At 36.8% G+C, this 17531-nt stretch overlaps 1 protein-coding gene across 2 annotated transcripts in view; it reads right to left on the minus strand.

Annotated features, from left to right (window-relative positions):
• Positions 1–754: 754 nt before the first annotated feature.
• The window catches only part of LOC127951859 (protein shisa-6-like), an 83506-nt gene continuing 66729 nt past the window's right edge, over positions 755–17531 (minus strand). Inside the window, exons 6-9 of one of the 2 annotated variants that reach the window (XM_052549938.1) lie at positions 13262–13324; positions 11027–11047; positions 8964–9089; positions 755–3879 (exon numbers count right to left, since the gene is read on the minus strand). In XM_052549938.1, the coding sequence (XP_052405898.1) occupies positions 3254–3879; positions 8964–9089; positions 11027–11047; positions 13262–13324 (836 nt within the window). In that variant the 3' untranslated portion in view covers positions 755–3253. The remainder of the gene's footprint in view (positions 3880–8963; positions 9090–11026; positions 11048–13261; positions 13325–17531) is intronic. The other variant, XM_052549939.1, reaches the window with a different exon arrangement.

Below are 17531 nucleotides of genomic sequence, written 5' to 3' on the forward strand. Positions count from 1 at the left end.
AACTCCATCCACTGGTCCCTTAATGCTGTTTTTTTTGGTAATCTGTGCAGGGTTGTCTTGCCCTGGCAACCAAAAACACACTTCTTTTGTGACATTTCGCGACGCTCTCGCTCTGATCAGTGAATGTCTGTTGTGCTCTCAGTGCTCTGCTATACAGGAGCGTGCGCTCTTCCGGCAGAAGTGTCCTCAGGACCCATATAAGGAAATTCCGCTCCATCTAACGTCACACAGAGCCATACTCGAAAAAAACTTTCCGAAACTTGTGACAAACCGGAAGGAGTATTTTGGGAACAAAAATACTCCTTCAAACGTACAACTAAATTTTTTAAACTTTGTCCATGTTTAGCATGGGAATCCAACTCTTTAACAGTGTAAAAAACTCAGTATGCATGAAATAGCATTTCACCCCCCCTTTAAGAACCAACAGATTGAAAACAGCACAAATTCCCTGTAGTGTCCTTGTTGTTTCACACAATCGCAGACCATCATCGCTGTGGCAAAGCATCATGGGAATTCCTTGATGGACTCATAATAAGCATTATAGAGAGAATGCTATTAATTAACACCCTTCTCAAGAGTAAACTCCATTTGATTTGGTATAATAGCTTATGAAATGCATATCTTCCATTATCGTTAATCATCCACCACTCATTTTCTTACCATAATTGCTTTCGTGTGTCAGAGATGTTGTGTTGGACAATCAAAAAATCTAATGGAAATATGATTCCTATTCAAAACTAGCAGACAATGCGTATGAATGGCTGAATCAACCAAATTTATTCACCATTAGTCTACAAGTACAGATTAGAAAACACACACACACACATTACTGTACACATTTGTGTCGTCAGATATACTTTGGGTGGGTTGATTATGCTAGAAAATGTCTGAACGGAACCAATGAAAATGCAAAAAGCAACCCAAAACCCACAAAGCTAACTCACTGTTTAACTGCAGCTAACCGAGCGTATTTACAAATCACCTACGCAGAATGAAACACTGTCACAGGTGCACTAAAAACTCAGTGACCGGCGTATCGTAGAAGAAACTCCGAAACCAAACAGAGATAACCCAGCTAACAAAGATACGTTCTAGGAATGTTTTGCTAACATTGCTATTAAGTTTTACAAATTTTTAGGGATGCACGATATTGGATTTTGGCCGATATTCGATATGCCGATATTTTCAAAATAATTTTGGCCGATGCCGATACCGATATCGATATATATACAAATATATACTGATATATTTAAACTTTAATTTTACTGAAGAGAAATCCATGTATCTCTTCTGTACTGATTCTACCATAAATTTATTATTTTACAAATGTAGACAGACATTCACATCTGAAAAACAGGTCAATTATTTCACTTGGAGAATATCGGTTTGGCTCATCGGCAGAAATATTCATATCGGCCGATACCGATAATGGTCATTTTAAGCTTTTATCGGCCGATACCGATATTGTGCCGATATTATCGTGCATCCCTACAAATTTTATTTCTGAACATTCTCTAAATGTCGAGAATATTTACCTATTTTTTAAATCTTTGTTTCTTGGTTATGCAAACGTTTCAGGAACATTCCATTTTATAATTTTGCAAACATTATGGGAACATTAATTTTGAATAAATAGTAACATTTAACAGATGTTAGATGAACATCCAACTAAAACATCACAATTTATTATTTTGCAGAGACATTATGGGAATGTTACTTCTGAATATTTGCGGACATTCTAAAGTTCCATTAAAAAAAAAAAAAACCTTTAGATGGGTTTAGGCGGAAAAAATTACACTTTTATAATACATTTTGAGAACATTAACTCTTTCCCCGCTAGCATTTTTTAAAAATTACCCAGGCACCTCCAGTGATTTTTATAATTTTGACAAACATTTGATGGCCTCCAGTATATTTTGCTGTATGAATATTTAAATATGCAATACAACAAAATAAAGATCAGAGCCTCTATTTAAAAAAAAAAAAATCTGTTTTTATTCTAGCTTAAAGCATTCTTTTTTATCAACACTTGAATATAGGTAGGTTTCATAAAAATTCATAATTCTGCGCAAAAAGGAGAGAAATTTGCATTTTTATCAAAAACTGTGCATCTCTTTACATAAGAGATTGTTTGTTTCTCGTGTGTTTTTGTTCGGGAGGTTTTGTACTCGTTCAGAAGATGTGTAATAGCGCCCCCGAGTGTATAACAGTGAAAACACAAAAAGCCGTAAAAATTCGTCTTTGGCGGGGTAGCGTTGTCATCTGAATGACGAGATAACTCGTCAATGGCGGGGAATGAGTTAAAGACTTAACTTGAAAAACATTAAGGGAACATTAAATTTTCTTTCAATTTGCTATTCAAAAGTAACATTTAAAAAACATTATACAAAGATCAGACAAAAATCCAGATTACTTTAATGAACATTCTATAAAGGTTACTGGAAGAAGAACAACACAATTAGGTTAATAGAGCTTAATTTGAAGAAAACTGGGGAAACATAATTTTTTTTTTTTTGCCAACATTATGAGAATGACATAAAAAAAATTATAATAAAAAAATAATAAAACAGATAATCTAGCCAAAATGTTTCAGGAACATATCTTCCATAAACAGTGTATAAATAATGTTTTTAGTGCTAATGTTTTGAGAACATTTTGTAAACACCAGATAACTTTAAACAAATGTTCTATTAACGTTTCTGATAGAACGTTTGTTCATAACTTTCCCAGAATGTTCGCTAAAGTTCTAAAAACGATCCCTGTTAGCTGGGAATGTGACAAATGAAAGTAAAACAAAGTTTTTCATTTATTGTGCTTTTAAACCCTTTCCCCACTTCGTTATCGAAACGGGACGTGTTTTGAAAAGAGGCACTCTCTAAAGTGCTTACAACAGTTTATATTCAACCGCTATCACTATTGTTTAGGACTCAAGTTAGAAATCATAAATCTATATAGGTTCTGATTTACTGCATGTATAAAGTCAGTGCAGGTTTCACAGCAGTTCTGGAAAAATAGTTTCAGGTTTCTAGTATGGCGTCCATGCGCGAAGCCCTTGCGTTTGCTCTACGTGCGAGACGAAAGTCTAGATCCTTCCCAAGCCGACCCGGAACTGATGGAGTGGAAAGCTTGCGCTGGAAGCGGGAACGGGTCAAGGTGGGACGCTTAAAAAAAGAAACCTGTTGAAGTGGGCCGCCGCGGATTCCTCCAGCTGGATTGTTTGTTGACATCATTCGCTCTCCCGCCTCTCGCCCTCTCAGACAGTTACTTCAGTCTTACTGGCGGTTCTGTACTGATGATGGTGATGTCCAGGGATATACTGCAGGTGGTCCACTGTGTGCATGCGGCGGTTAGCGAACGCCTGCCTTTTGTTGCCCACCTGCGCGCTTTCAACAGTCAGTGTGTTGTAGGACTCATTGCTGCTGCTGGGGTGCGAATGCATCTTCATCATTTTGTAGTGCCGGTCCATGACCGGTGTGGTCGGCACGAACATGTCCGTGTGCGATAGCGCCCGTGACATGGCCTTCTCACGGAAATTGGAGCGCCGCAGGGAGAGCATCTTATCTGGCGAGAGCAGCGGGTCCTGGGAGTGCAGTCGCTCGGCCGACAGCAGCTGCTCCTCCGAGAGGATACGCCCGTGGTACGGGGACAGACCGCCGGCACCGCCGCTATATGATGACAGGCCATAGTCCCGATGTGGTTTGGAGTGGGCGGGTGAGAGCACGTGGTCTTGGGACATGGCACGCTGCACGCGTTTTGGCTTCTGGCGCTGCGCCGGTGGATCGACGTTCAACTTGATCATGTGCGTCTGCAGGTTGCCTCCGCGATGCGTCGGATCAGGCAAATGGTGCTTGCGGATGTAATACTCGTCATCCTTGTCACCTGAGGAAGAGAGCAGAGCAGGGCTGTTAACGGTAAAATAAAACGATGGAAAAAACATTTACGCATCTTATTTTTGACTTGTCTCTTTTTAGTTTAGACAAATCTGAAGTATGTTTAAACTAATACTGAACTGAAAAAGAGTGAACAAATTTACTAATGTATTCAAAATAATAAAACACAACAAAAACAATCAAAAGATATATATTGAAGAACATTCACATTACTTGAAGTAAACTGAAACTTAACTAAAATGAACATTTATTTTGTTTCCAAGGGCAAACTACTTAAACGCAAACTATTGAAAAAAAAACCATCTATGTTATTTGAACTGGTTAACTAATTAGTTATGTGATTAGTTAATTGAAGTTAAAGCTGCAGTCGATAAATTTTGACCCTCTAGCGGTTAATAAACAGAACTGCTTGCGTCTTGCGGAAGAACATCGTAGTAGTGATGGCCGATTCATGAACGAATCGTTCAATTTAACCGGTTCTTCTTAGTGAACCGGTTGAACCAGTTCACCAAATCGAACTGAATCGTTTTTAACGGTTCACGTCTCCAATAAGCATAAATCCACAAATTACTTAAACTGTTAACTTTTTTAACGTGACTGACACTCCCTCTGAGTCAGAATAAATCAATATCCCGGAGTAATTCATTTACTCAAACAGTAGGCTACACTAACTGAACTGCTGTGAAGACCGAACTGAAGATGAACACCGAGCCGAGCCAGATAATGAACGAACATGCCAACTGCTGGAGCAGTTCTCGTTCTCGAGTCAAGAACCGGTTGCTTCGGTTTTCGGATCACCAGTACACTCAACCGAAAATCGTTTCTGTCGGACGCGTCCGATTTGAGAACCGATGAACTGATGATATTGCGCATGAGTGTAATTTAAGTATTTTGTTAAACATCCGAAAGTGTGATAAAATAACTATATATATATATATTTTTTAGATGAATGTTTCCAATCTGTATATTGTATATAATGTATAGGCCAAATGGGTTTTCAGGGAAGTTGGACAATAATTAAGACTCTAAAGACTCTATGTTTAATAAGAATAAGGGATGCTTTATGAAATATCTGTACTGTATTAATAGTTAATTATGACACATTCACAAATTGAGTTTGTAGTAAACAGAACATGAACACGAGTAGAGCAGCTGATGATACTGAACTGCAGCAGCGATTCTCGTTCTCGAGTCAAGAACCGGTTGCATCGGTTTTCGGATCATCAGTACACTGAACCAAGGAGCTGATTATACTGCGCATGCGCGATTCAGCGTGAAGCCAACTGACTCACAGCATGTCTGAACCGAAGTGATTCTTTTGGTGTTTGATTCTGATTCTGTGCTAATGTTATCAAATTCTGTGCCAATCCGAGGGTTTGGATGAAGGGCAATCTGGCGAAACGTAAGTTAATTTAATAACAAATACATCGCAATGGATTATGTTTGGTAAGTGGATCATGGTTTCGCCAATGACGTCATTACGTCGAGCGTAAAAGAACCCCTGAACCTGTTTTTTCAACCGGTTTATTGAATCGAACCGTCCAAAAGAACCGGTTTGCGGAAAAGAATCGAACTTCCCATCACTACATCATAGCCGTAACTGCTTCTCTCTGTTTATGTCTATGAAGAATCACAAAGGTACTGGGTTACTCCGCCGCGGTACCCCCGCGGCTAAAATAGTCCGCATATAAACACTTATTATAGGTGTACCCTAGTGATTCAGGACAAGCTAAAAACACGGTTTGGAAAATGGATTCATGGTGTACTCGCTTATTATATACATTTTTCTACATTTTGAACACAAACAAAGTTACGGACCGCAGCTCTGATTGGTTGTTTTTTACCGGGAGCGGATGACTTTCTGCAAATGGCAATAGGAGCACTGGGAGGAGCCAGAGGAGCTTGATTTTTCACAGATTATCTGTCTCATATTCTACTGTCAGGACATAATGACAGGTTTAACAAATATGTAAAAATATATTTTTACAAAAGTTACCTACTGCAGCTTTAAATTAAAACTATTCAAAGCAAAAAATAGTAATACATTACTTACTAAAACGAAGTTATGGTTAGTTGTAATAAATAAATAAAGCTAGTTAATAAATGATTAACTATTAAATGATTAAAGTTAGTTAATAAATTAGTTGCCAAGGCAGCGTTTAAACTAAACATTTTAAATAAGTAAAAAAAGGAACAAAAAAAACAAAGCAATAAAAACATAAAAAATAACATCATCACTAAAACAACTAAAAAACATTGATGTCAACTGAAATAAAATGTAAAAATATACATTATAAATGTATATATATATATATATATATATATATATATATATATATATATATGTGTGTGTGTGTGCGTGCGTGTGTGTGTGTGTGTGTATATATATATATATATATATATATATATATATATATATATAGTCACAAAAAGGAAAAAAACTCAGAACAAACTGACTGATAAGAACAAAACTCTGTCCTAAGTTTGAATTTTATGACTTGGAGAAAAAAAGTTAGACTGATGTGAAAGCTCCAGGTCCAGAAACTCTTTTGCTGATGTAAAATACAGCACTAAACTGTGTTTTTATGTCTGTTTCCTCACTTTCTCAGTTTTTATTGCGCTGTTTATCTTTTCCTTGTTTTTCTCAACAATGGCACAGGAAACTCAGAGTCGGAGTTGATGCAGCTATGATGAGTCCCTCTGGATCTGAGTGTGTGTGGGACGTGTTGAGTGTGTCGAGGAGCAGATCAACTCAAGAATAGGGCATTTCTCCGGAGATGCTGCAATGTTTTTGTTTGTTTTTTTACTTTACTTACTCATGAAGCAGTAGGTGTTTGGGATGATTGCCGGACTGCATGTGATGTGCTTTATACTTCATTTCAGTTCAAATCAGTACACACACAAACCATTATGATATTTCCTAACACAAAACCAACAAACTTTGATTTAAAGTGTGATTAAAGCTGTGCTTGTTTAATTAAACTACTGTGATATTTTGTAAAAAAAAAAAATGGTTATTGAGGAATAATAATAAAAATTAAAAGTAAATAATAATTTGATTTTATATATGTATTTCTAAATAAAACATTAAACAAAATGAATTATTATTATGAAATTCTTTTTGGTATCATATTATATATTATATGAGTAGCTTCCCTTTTCTTTCTGATCCGCAGTGGACAGAGACTGTAGCTGCAGATGAATGTGTTTGTGAATAGCTATCGATTCGCTGCTCGACTGTTTATCTTGGAGTTAATGAAGACAGGATCTGATAGCTGGCCAGCTGCTGGAGTTCAGAATTACCATCACTGACAGCGCAGGCGGCCCAACACGCTCAAAGACCGAGCGTGCCGATGTGAGGCCATGACATTAGACGTGAAAAGGTCAGGCGGACAGTCACGCCGGACCCCAGAGCTCAATTATCTGCTTTAGATCAGTGTACAGTAATGCAATCTTAAGCCACAGACGCACAATATGAGCTACTGGCCTTCCAGGATGAGGAGTGCTGGACGTCCCATCACACGAGGAGCAAGAGTGCTAAACTCTCAGGTCAGCTGCATTATGAGCCACAGAAAGTGACCAATTTAAATGCTTAGTTTGATGATCAATACTCTGTGGTTTAATGCCATGATGTTTGAGAGATAATAAATCTTTTTCAAAAGATGAGATGTGAGATGTTTTGGAGGCTTGTGGAGATCTTTTCTCCATGAGGAACAGTGAACGTGAAGCGTCTGGAAACTAGCGCTCCTCAAAAGCCAGATAATCAGATTTGATGCATTATAACATGATTTTTCTTTAAAATTATGTCTGGATAATGAAGTAAACTTAAGCCGATACAGTCCAACAAGTATTAATATTGAAATATTAGTATAAGTAGTACTGTAAGTTATAAGTGAGGCTATCAATAAGAGTACAGAAGATTGTGAGTTTAACAGGTTTTAACTAGTTTTGATCATTTAGAAATGTGTGTATCAAATATGTAACAGTAGTATTTCAAGGGTTAATCCTTTAAAATAACATGTTATCTTTCTTCTCCTTATTAAAACCCTGAGTAATTGTTCTCCATTACGGTTCATTACTCTCAGGTCTGCCTCTGGTCGACTCACAGCAGGTGAAGCCCTAAATTACTCAAACAGCACTACAAACAGCCCTCGTGATTTAAGACACCACAAGCACCATTGTTTTAACATCCCGCAGTACAGAAAATCCACATTAACGCTCCCACATTTCTGTGACTGTCCATGTCTGTCTCTTTTTGTGGTTTCTTATTCTCTGTCATTTGTGGTAAGTTTGTTTTTGAGATCAGTGTCCTTTTGAAGGTTCATTATTGATTTCTCTTGGTTTTCAATGTTGTCATTTTCTTCATCCGGCTCAGCTCTATGTTAACGCAGCATGTCAATACTTTCGTGTTTAATTTATCCTGCCCTATTGTATTTAATGAAAGCCAGTCAGCTGGTAATTTTTCTATTTAGCAGGTGCTTTTATCCGCAGTGCATGTATTATAGTCACAGTCCCTGTGGAGCCGAGCGTCCTGTGCAAGGACACTGAAGTCACAGCAGATCACGCAAACTTTCTCATTTGAGACACAAACCTACTAGGGGTCAGTTTGAAGAGTTCATTTGCAAAAACAGATAAGTCAGTTTTTACCAATTTTCAAAACTCATGTTTTTTTCATTATGCATCTCAATGAAACATTGCAGTTGGGTTACAGACAAATAAACAAATAAACTCTTAGTATTTTTTTTTTCATATATTTTGCAAGTCTCTTCAGCTTATTGAGGCTGCATTTATTTGATAAGAAATACAGTAAAAACAGTAATATTGTGAAATGTGACTATATTTTAACGATCAAAGCTGAATTTTCTGTATGATTATACTTGTCTTTACTATCACTTTAGTTCAAGTTCACTGTATTTTTGATCAAATGATTGCAGCCTCACTGTTGCAAATCCATCTAATGCAATTCTTGTATAATTTATCATGTGAATTCTGCACATGAATGTATGAATGTATGAAAATGAATCTCTCTTTCTCTTATATAGGATGGATAATAACGAAGTGAGGAGTATGCACCCAAGTCTGCTTTCATGGCCATCTCGTAGGACGGTGGGAGGTGCGTGAGGTTCTGGAAGGACCTGGAGAACGACAGGTCGTACGGCTCTGTCTGGGATGTCAGGATGTTGTTCATTCTCGGCTTCTCTGCAGGGCAGAAATGAAAAAAAAAGAGGCAGTGAGATAGAGAGAGAGAGAGAGAGAGAGATGAAACACATCCCATATAAGAGAAAGCAGTTCCAGCTCTGTGTATGCAGGCCTCCATGGCATCTGTCTGGAAGTGTGTGTGCTGGACTTGTTTAATGAGGGTGAGTGTTGGTCCAGGCAGCTGCTCAGCCAATAAAACACTTGTTGGGAATGTCGTTCCCTCATTTTAACTGGGTGCTCATGGGACTATGAACTGCCAGGCCTGGGATTTGCAGGCTATTTTCAAAGGCTTGTGTTTCTAGACTTGTATATATGACATTGCTTAGGCACAAATATACCAGACCACATATACACTGCAAAAAATTATTTTCTTCCACAGAGTTTTTGTTTTGTTTAATAGTAAAAAACTGTCCTGTAGGAGTAGTTCACCCCAAATAAGTTGATTTGCTGAAAATGGCTTCACCCTTAGGTCCTCCAAGATTCATCAGATTTGGAGAAATGTATCATTACATCACTTGCTCAGCAATGGATCCTTTACAGTGAATGGGTGCCGTCAGAATGGCATTTCTCATTTCTACAAATCTGAGGAAGAACAAACTCATTTATGTCTTGGATGGCCTGAAGGTGAGCACATTTTCAGCAAATGTTCATTTTTGGGTGAAGCTAAATTCATATCAGACTATCAAAATTAAATGACTTCATGTTTAAATCAAGAATAAATGTCTTCCATTTGGGGCAGGGCTGTGTTAACTGTTTTTTTTTTTTTTTTTTTTGCTCAGCAAAGGTTGAAAGTGTACAAGTGTGCAGGCACAGGCCAAACAAACAGTTGTAGCACAAATATTAAACGTGTGTTGAATACTTTGTTTAATGTTTAATCATGTCTGAAAACAAACACAGGTAAGACTTAAACACGCACTGATGTTCCATACAGAGCACAGAAAATACAAACCATCACAAAAATGCTTTTTAAATTAAGGTTTTTCTTTATTTGCTAAAAACATAAGACCTCCTACACCTCATTAAAATATTAAATACATTTTTTTTTTTTTTATTGTAATATTATTTTTTTTTGTTATTAGAAAATAAGACTGTTCGGTTACCCACATTCTTTAAAATATCTTCTTTTGTGAAATAATTTAATACAGGTTTGGGACAACATGTGAGTGGGCAAATAATGACCTGAATTTAATTTGTGGGTGAGCTATCCCTTTAATGACAAACGGTAGCATGTTTAGTTCTGTCACTTTAAGAGCTGCACGCATCCATTTCTCTCTCAACTGTTTACTTTCATGTTAGACATGACCAACTGTGTTTATATCTAAAACTTTTGTGTTTTTGACATTATTAGATTCAAAATCAATCCGACAAGAAAGACAACTTAGTCAAGGAATCAGGTGCTGTTTTAGTGTGCGCGCTTCATCAGAACAGAACGTGAATGAAATGCTTAACCGGCTTTAAAGCAGATGCATATAATGTAGTTTTGTGATTGCTCCGTGTGCGTAACTTTACCGCTGAGTTAACACTGATGTGAATGCATGTGGCATTGTACAGTGTATTGAGATTGCGCCAGAACTGCAGCTGTAGCACGATACTACGACATTTCTTCAAAAGCAGATTGTGGAGACATTTTAATTGTCCACAATCAAAATTATAATATTTTGTTCTGCATTTTTCAGAAAACAAGATAAGTAATTACACATCTTAAGTAGACGTATCTAGATTTAAAGTATATTTGTACTGAAAAACAAGACAAAATAGTGAGTTAGAAAATATATTTTTGCAGTATAAAGACCAACACAGAGAGTGTAAATGTATAGAGATAAGCACAGAGTGACTGCACACAAACACAGACCAACAGAGAGAGAGAGCGCACCCTACATTCACAGACATCAAAGAATTGAGAAATCATACACATGTACAACATGTGTACTGCTTACCGTAATACTCTATTCGGTGTCCTAACAAACCCAAGTAAGAAAAACAAAATCAGTAACTTTCTTTTGCATGCTTTTGATTCACGGTGTCACATATTGCAGGATCATTCTGCTTCAATCAAATTCAGAAACATCGAGCCTGTCCTCCAACAAAAAACAACCATATAGCTCGTTTGTGCAAGCACCTTATTACGACCTATATTTATGTTTTAAAGTTAAGCGGCCTCTAGCGGGCGTAAAAATAATGACAGTATCGCGATGCGTCTGTCGTCATGAAATGACGTAAAACGTCATTACCAATCAAAACGCACGTTTATTTAAATGCAATGTGTGGACTTTTAACACCGATCTCACTTTATTTCCGACATATTTTACTAGGTAGCTTATTCGTTCGAATGACCCCACCTAACCTCACCCCCTAACCCTAATCCTCACAGAAATCATGCTTAATTATGATTTATTGAGCATATACATTTTCGTGCACATCAGTTCTCTGGGATCAAACCCATGATAGTATCATTACATATCAAGGTATAACGCAATGATCTACTAACTGAGCTACACGAAACGCAAATCAGAGTGCAAATAAAAGAGTACAAAACATTAATATGAAAACAACCTTTTGCCGATAGGGGACAGACGACCTATACGAGCGTATTGGTTGGAGGACAGGTTGGAAACATCCCTATCAAATTTTATTTTATTTTTTGTTCCTGAAGAATGACAAACATGAATAGTCGTGAAAGCCAAAATATTAAACGTCATAGATTAATTTTCATTGTGTAATCCACAATTTTGTAGGCAGTGGTCAAAATGACAATTTTGTCAAATACGATAAGTATAAGCTAAATTAAAAGTGACCCATATTTGATTTGAAATTTAACAATCTGCCCATGGAGATACACTGAGATCCCCATATCTATGGGATTAAACCTTAGAGAACCTTAAAAATGAAGATACCAAAAGAAAAGTTTGTTATTAACCAAAATCTAAAAGCTTATTAAGAAGATATCTTTAATACTGCTTGTGGTACAGGCATGCCAACTTTGAAAAAATATCAGTTTTGGCTCTCAGACAGTTAAGATCTATTCAGATGTTTTGACAGAAGTAAATGAGATACAATTCTAGTTTTAACATGATTTGTTCTTAAGATAGTCCCCTTTATTATCAGATGTATGCAAAGTGACCACATTTGTTTTGTTTTTTTTGAAAACTGGAAACGTGTCCAATTTACTCCTGGAGCCATACTGTGATCCCCATATCTCTGAGATTGAACAATGCTGAGCCTTAAAAATAAAGATCCCATAAGAAATCTTTGTTAAGAACCAAAATCTAGAAAGATATTAAGATATCTTTAATACTTCTTGAGTTACAAGCATGCAAAAATTTGGCTCCAAATTTGGCTCCAAATCTCAGGTAAAACTTGTAATGTTGACTATCTTCTATAAAATAATGGATTACTCACTAAATATTCATCCATGGCAGTTGATAGTTTGCCTTTCTTTTAATTAAAGTTTTTTTTTCACTGGAAAGTTTTAGCCAGGGACCTCTGGTGGAGCTGACAAAGCATTATATTAATGGAGTGAGCTGATATCAACTGGTTTCAGTGATATCTAGCACACAAGAAGTTTGATTTAATTGAGTGCACAAGCTAATAGCATTGCCTTTTCACCGCGAGAGATGTGACCGATGTGTGCTTACGCTCTGAAAAGCTTTTTCAGTCAAAATCAAATTTAGGAAGACGATATAAAGTCAGAATAAATACAAGTGTGGCTTTTCACAGTCGGCAAACTGTGCCGATCCGATTAGCATAATGTTTTGTTACACAATCCTCCATTTACAGGCTAAGCTTTTAATTTCCTGTCAAGAGGCCGTTTTGTTTTTGTCAAAACCCTGCTTTTTTCATCCCAATCAAATTTTGGGTGTAAGGCGTCTCTGATCTCGAGGGCTGTCGGGGAGTTAAGCATCTTGAGTAATGGAGATTATCAGCGCTCATCTGATGCGGCTAATTACGAAAATCTTTGCTGGAGATCAAATCTAGCTCCATTAATTACTCCAATCTGATATGAAACACCACGCTCTTCACCCTTCACACCATCTGGATGTGGAAGACGCTGATAGTATCGAGATGTCGTCACAAATCAATTAAACTCCGAGCCTCTTTTGAGCGTCAGTTTCATACTGCAGATGACATGAGTGATCGGGATTTACAGGAAACAAAGATATGGAACAACTCACCGATTTTGGGTGTGTGTGACCCGGAGAGATCCAGATGGCTGGTGTAGTCGTGTGGATGGTTATCTGTCAAAAGAAAACCAAGGAAAAACTGGTGTGGTTTAATGTATTCCATACCAATTAATCAGCGTGACAGATTCGGTGGGATTTTTACACGAAAACGCAGCATCCCAGACTCTTTTCCTGACCGGCAGATGCTGCTGGAAGACAGTGTGTCTGTGTTTACATTAGAAAACATCTGTACAGCACCCGAAAGACGAGCAGAAATCCCCCCGAGACGACTCAGGAACACGCACAGAAAAGTTTTAGAGAGCAAAACAAGATCAAATCAACAAGTAGACTGTAATAACTGCAGCTTTAAGCCTTTAAACAAATAAAGAAAAATGAATAAAAGCAATATTGCTCCATTTCTGCTAGACATCAGCGTTTACTCCTGAAACTGAAATGAGAAAAGAAACGAGTGTTGCTTATACAAGTCGTAAAAAGTTTTCAAAATAAGTCTTTTCTGCTCAGCAAAGCAGAATTCATTTCATTAAAAATAAAGCAGAAACAGTAAAATAGTTTTCTGTGTGAATATATTGTAAAATGTAATTTATTGCTGTGATTTTGTTTATTCATTTTGCAAACAGTTCTTTTAGATTCTAGACAATATTATGTAATTTAAATGTGATTAGTAATTGTGATCAAATTAATGCTTCCCTTGTGAGCAGAAAAGACTTATTAATTATTCAAAAGTTTCTGTGCTGCAAGATAAGTAACACATTTCAATATTTTAGAAATGTTTTGTTCAATTCATTAACCCCAAGTAAGTCCCAGCAATAGTCATTGACACAGCAATCGCTCTAAATGATCAGCCACAGCTGTGTTGTTATTGTAAATCAATTGATATTCATATTTACTCAGTGTCTTAACGTTCAGAGGTTTGGAATTACGCTTATGAATTTCCAAAGACGTGTCTAGGGGTTTATATAGCGTCTTGCATTCAGTAGACAAATAAAATCTGTGTTAAATGGGACACGGGGATACTTCAGTATCATTTACACAATTCTATCTCATTAGCAAACACCAGTATTAATATGTGATTAACATCAAAAACCCAGTATTAATATGTGATTAACATCAGCGCGTTTGACCGGCTACAACGCAGTCGCGAATCAACACTGACACGTTTTCTGTTTACGATGATCTTTGCATGAAATAAGTTGGTAAACAACAATTTCGCTCTAAAAAAAGGTTTGGACGTCCTGAGACACAAAGCAGAAAAACATGTCGTGTTTGGTGCTTTCAAGCCATCACAGAGTTGTTGGCTGTCTTCTGCTGTGTGGATTTGAGGGCCAAAGTGAAACAGACAAGCACAGATGATTAGGTGCAGAAAACACCGTCCAATTACATAAAGCAATGCTGTATGCTAAACCGCAGGAGCGCTAGCTGCTGTCCCACTCAACCGGCCAGCTTTGATCAAGGGACCAATTATCCCGTCTGCACTTCTCAACCTAAATGAACTTGTTTGGTGCTTTCAGACAAGAAACAGCTTTCCTCGGCTTCACACGGACACGCGCTTTGCAGCCTCGCTACACAAACCAAACCCGCTTTTCATCAGGACTGACAGTGAGGAGAGAGTTTGAAAGAAGAAATATCTCTTTTGCTTTGCATGACGCCTGAAAACAGTTTCCTGAATGCAGCGTTTGTTAAAACCCTTGGAGCGTGTTTCATGTTTCATTGCAGGTACATGCAGAGACGGGATCAATTAGCTTCAAATGGCGATCCCAAACAACTTGAGCTCAGTGTTGACAGAACAACAACACATGCTGTCAAACCCCAGCAGTCCCTCACAGTTTTAGGCCTTTCAAGGGTTTGTGGATAACACACATCGAGCACAGAACAACGGGGACTGTCCACTTGATTTTGCAAGTATTTTTCCTACTGATTTTCTCTGTAACAATATAGCAAACCATTCTTCAATAAAGAGTTGTAAATGTTGATACAACACTAACCAGCTCTATGATAAATCACAAAATCACTTTATGAAGCAAACAGAATAGGAAAATTGTAAAACTCAGAACTAAAATCCAATGAAGAAAGTGCAGATCTATAAAAAAGGTAGAATGTAAAACATGGCCTTTTAGCCATTCTAAACTTCTGAAACTCATTTTCATTGCAAAACACTGGCGTGCATACACGCTAATAGTCAAAGGTTTGAAATAATGACACATTTTTAATACTTTTATTCTGCAAGGATGCATTGAATTGATCGAGTGACAGAAAGACATTTAAGATGTTATACAAGATTTCTTTTTATCAAATGAATGTTCAAATGATCTTTTGAAAAAATACGAAGCAGAACAGCTGTTTTCAACATTTCTTATAAGAAGCAAATCAATATATTAGAGTGATTTCTGAGGGATCATGAGATATCGAAGACTGGAGTATTGATGCTGAAAATTCAGCTTTGATCACAGAAATAAATGACATTTTATAATATATTTGAATCGAAAACAATTGCTATAAATTATCATAATATTTTAGATTTTTTTGCTGTATTTACTGTTATTATGATCAAATAAATGCAGCCTTGGTAAACAGAAGAGACTTTTCTCAAAAACATAAAAATTAACAATAATAATTTCAAAGTTTTGAACATTATATCAATTCCTGAATTGGATTTCAATTATAATTGAGGAAGCAAGCAGAATGCAGAATTGAAATTCATACAAATAAATTAATGTAACTGTCCTTTTAAACCAGAAAAGCAAAGTTTGTAAAGATAGAGAGAGACAGATATTCAGTCTGTGCTGATTTTCTGTGAAAGGCAATCTAATAAACTCATTTTCTAGTCATTACCAAGTAACTTCCTGCGTATTATCACACTAATGAATCCAAAAGTCTGCCAATTTACCAGATCTGAGTGAAGTTTTTCCCTGGGAATTTGCCAATTAAAAAATAAATGAGTAAATGAATTAAAAAGTAATAATTAAAAAGGCCTATATGGTAGGCCTGTCTATAAATACGTCGTTGTTGTTCTGTTTTTAGATGCTGAATAATCAAATCATGGCTTAGGATTTTTGATCATTTAGTGAAAAAAAAAAAAAAAACTGTTGCATGGTGACACATCCTTGACCAATGTTATAGCACTTAAAAAAACACCTTGGCATTTAAAGGAGAAGTTCCCCTCCACCAGGCATCAATTACAAAATGTGCTCTTGTACATGACATGTACTACGCCTTTAAGTGAACCATTCTCTGAATTTACATTTTTTGATGAAGTTTCCCAGGCCTGGTGTCAAAGGAAATGTCAAAGATCCCCTCAAGCGCTGGAAGTTATTTCTACATCCTCTTCTCTCCTAAACAGAGGCTGTTTGTCGACAGAAGTCACAACCCCTGCCCTCTAATTCAGTTATGCGAGACACACGCCGCTAGGTCAGATTCACAGGGGTGTGAATTCATTATACAATCATGCTGAGAAATGAGAATTAGCATTTTAATTTCACAACTTTTACAGTAGAATCCCGACTGCAGAAGAGGGTTAACAGATGCTTTAGTTGCCAACGCATAATGTGATAAATACTGCTTAAAGAAATAGTTCACCCCAAAATAAAAAAATGCTGAAAATGCACTCACCTTCAGGCAATCCAAGATGTAGAGGAGTTTGTTTCTTCATCAGAACAGATTTGGAGACATGTAGAATTACATCACTCATCAATACTTCCTCTGCAGTGAATGGGTGCCGTCAGAATGAGAGTCCAAACAGCTGATAAAAACATCACAATAATCCACAAGTAATCCACACCACTCCAGTCCATCAGTTAACGTCTTTGAGAGGTGAAAAACTGTGCGTTTGTAAGAAACAAATCCATATTCAAGAGGGGTTTTTTTCATTTTAAACTGTCAATTCAGTTCATAATATGAGTCCATAATTCATAATAACACTTCCTCTGGTGAAAAAGTACATTTTTTCCTCAAATCCAAAAATTCATTCAAATCCACTGACATATTTGTTTCTATAATACTTGTTTTGGTCTGTTTTGGCTTTTAAACAGTGAAACTTGATCTATTCATACTTGTCTCTTGATTCAGACAAGATTACTTTTTCACTGGAGAAAGCATTATTACAAATAGTGGACTCGTATTTTAACCAGAAGCAACGGTTTACAGTTAAATTACCGTAATGATGGATTTATTTCCTACAAACATGCAGTTTTCTCACTTCACAAGACTAGGATTGTGGATTACTTGTGGATTATTGTGATGTTTTTATCAGCTGTTTGGACTCTCA

The sequence above is a fragment of the Carassius gibelio genome, chromosome B3 (genome assembly GCF_023724105.1).
Source record: "Carassius gibelio isolate Cgi1373 ecotype wild population from Czech Republic chromosome B3, carGib1.2-hapl.c, whole genome shotgun sequence".
In the NCBI taxonomy this organism is placed as follows: Eukaryota; Metazoa; Chordata; class Actinopteri; order Cypriniformes; family Cyprinidae; genus Carassius; species Carassius gibelio.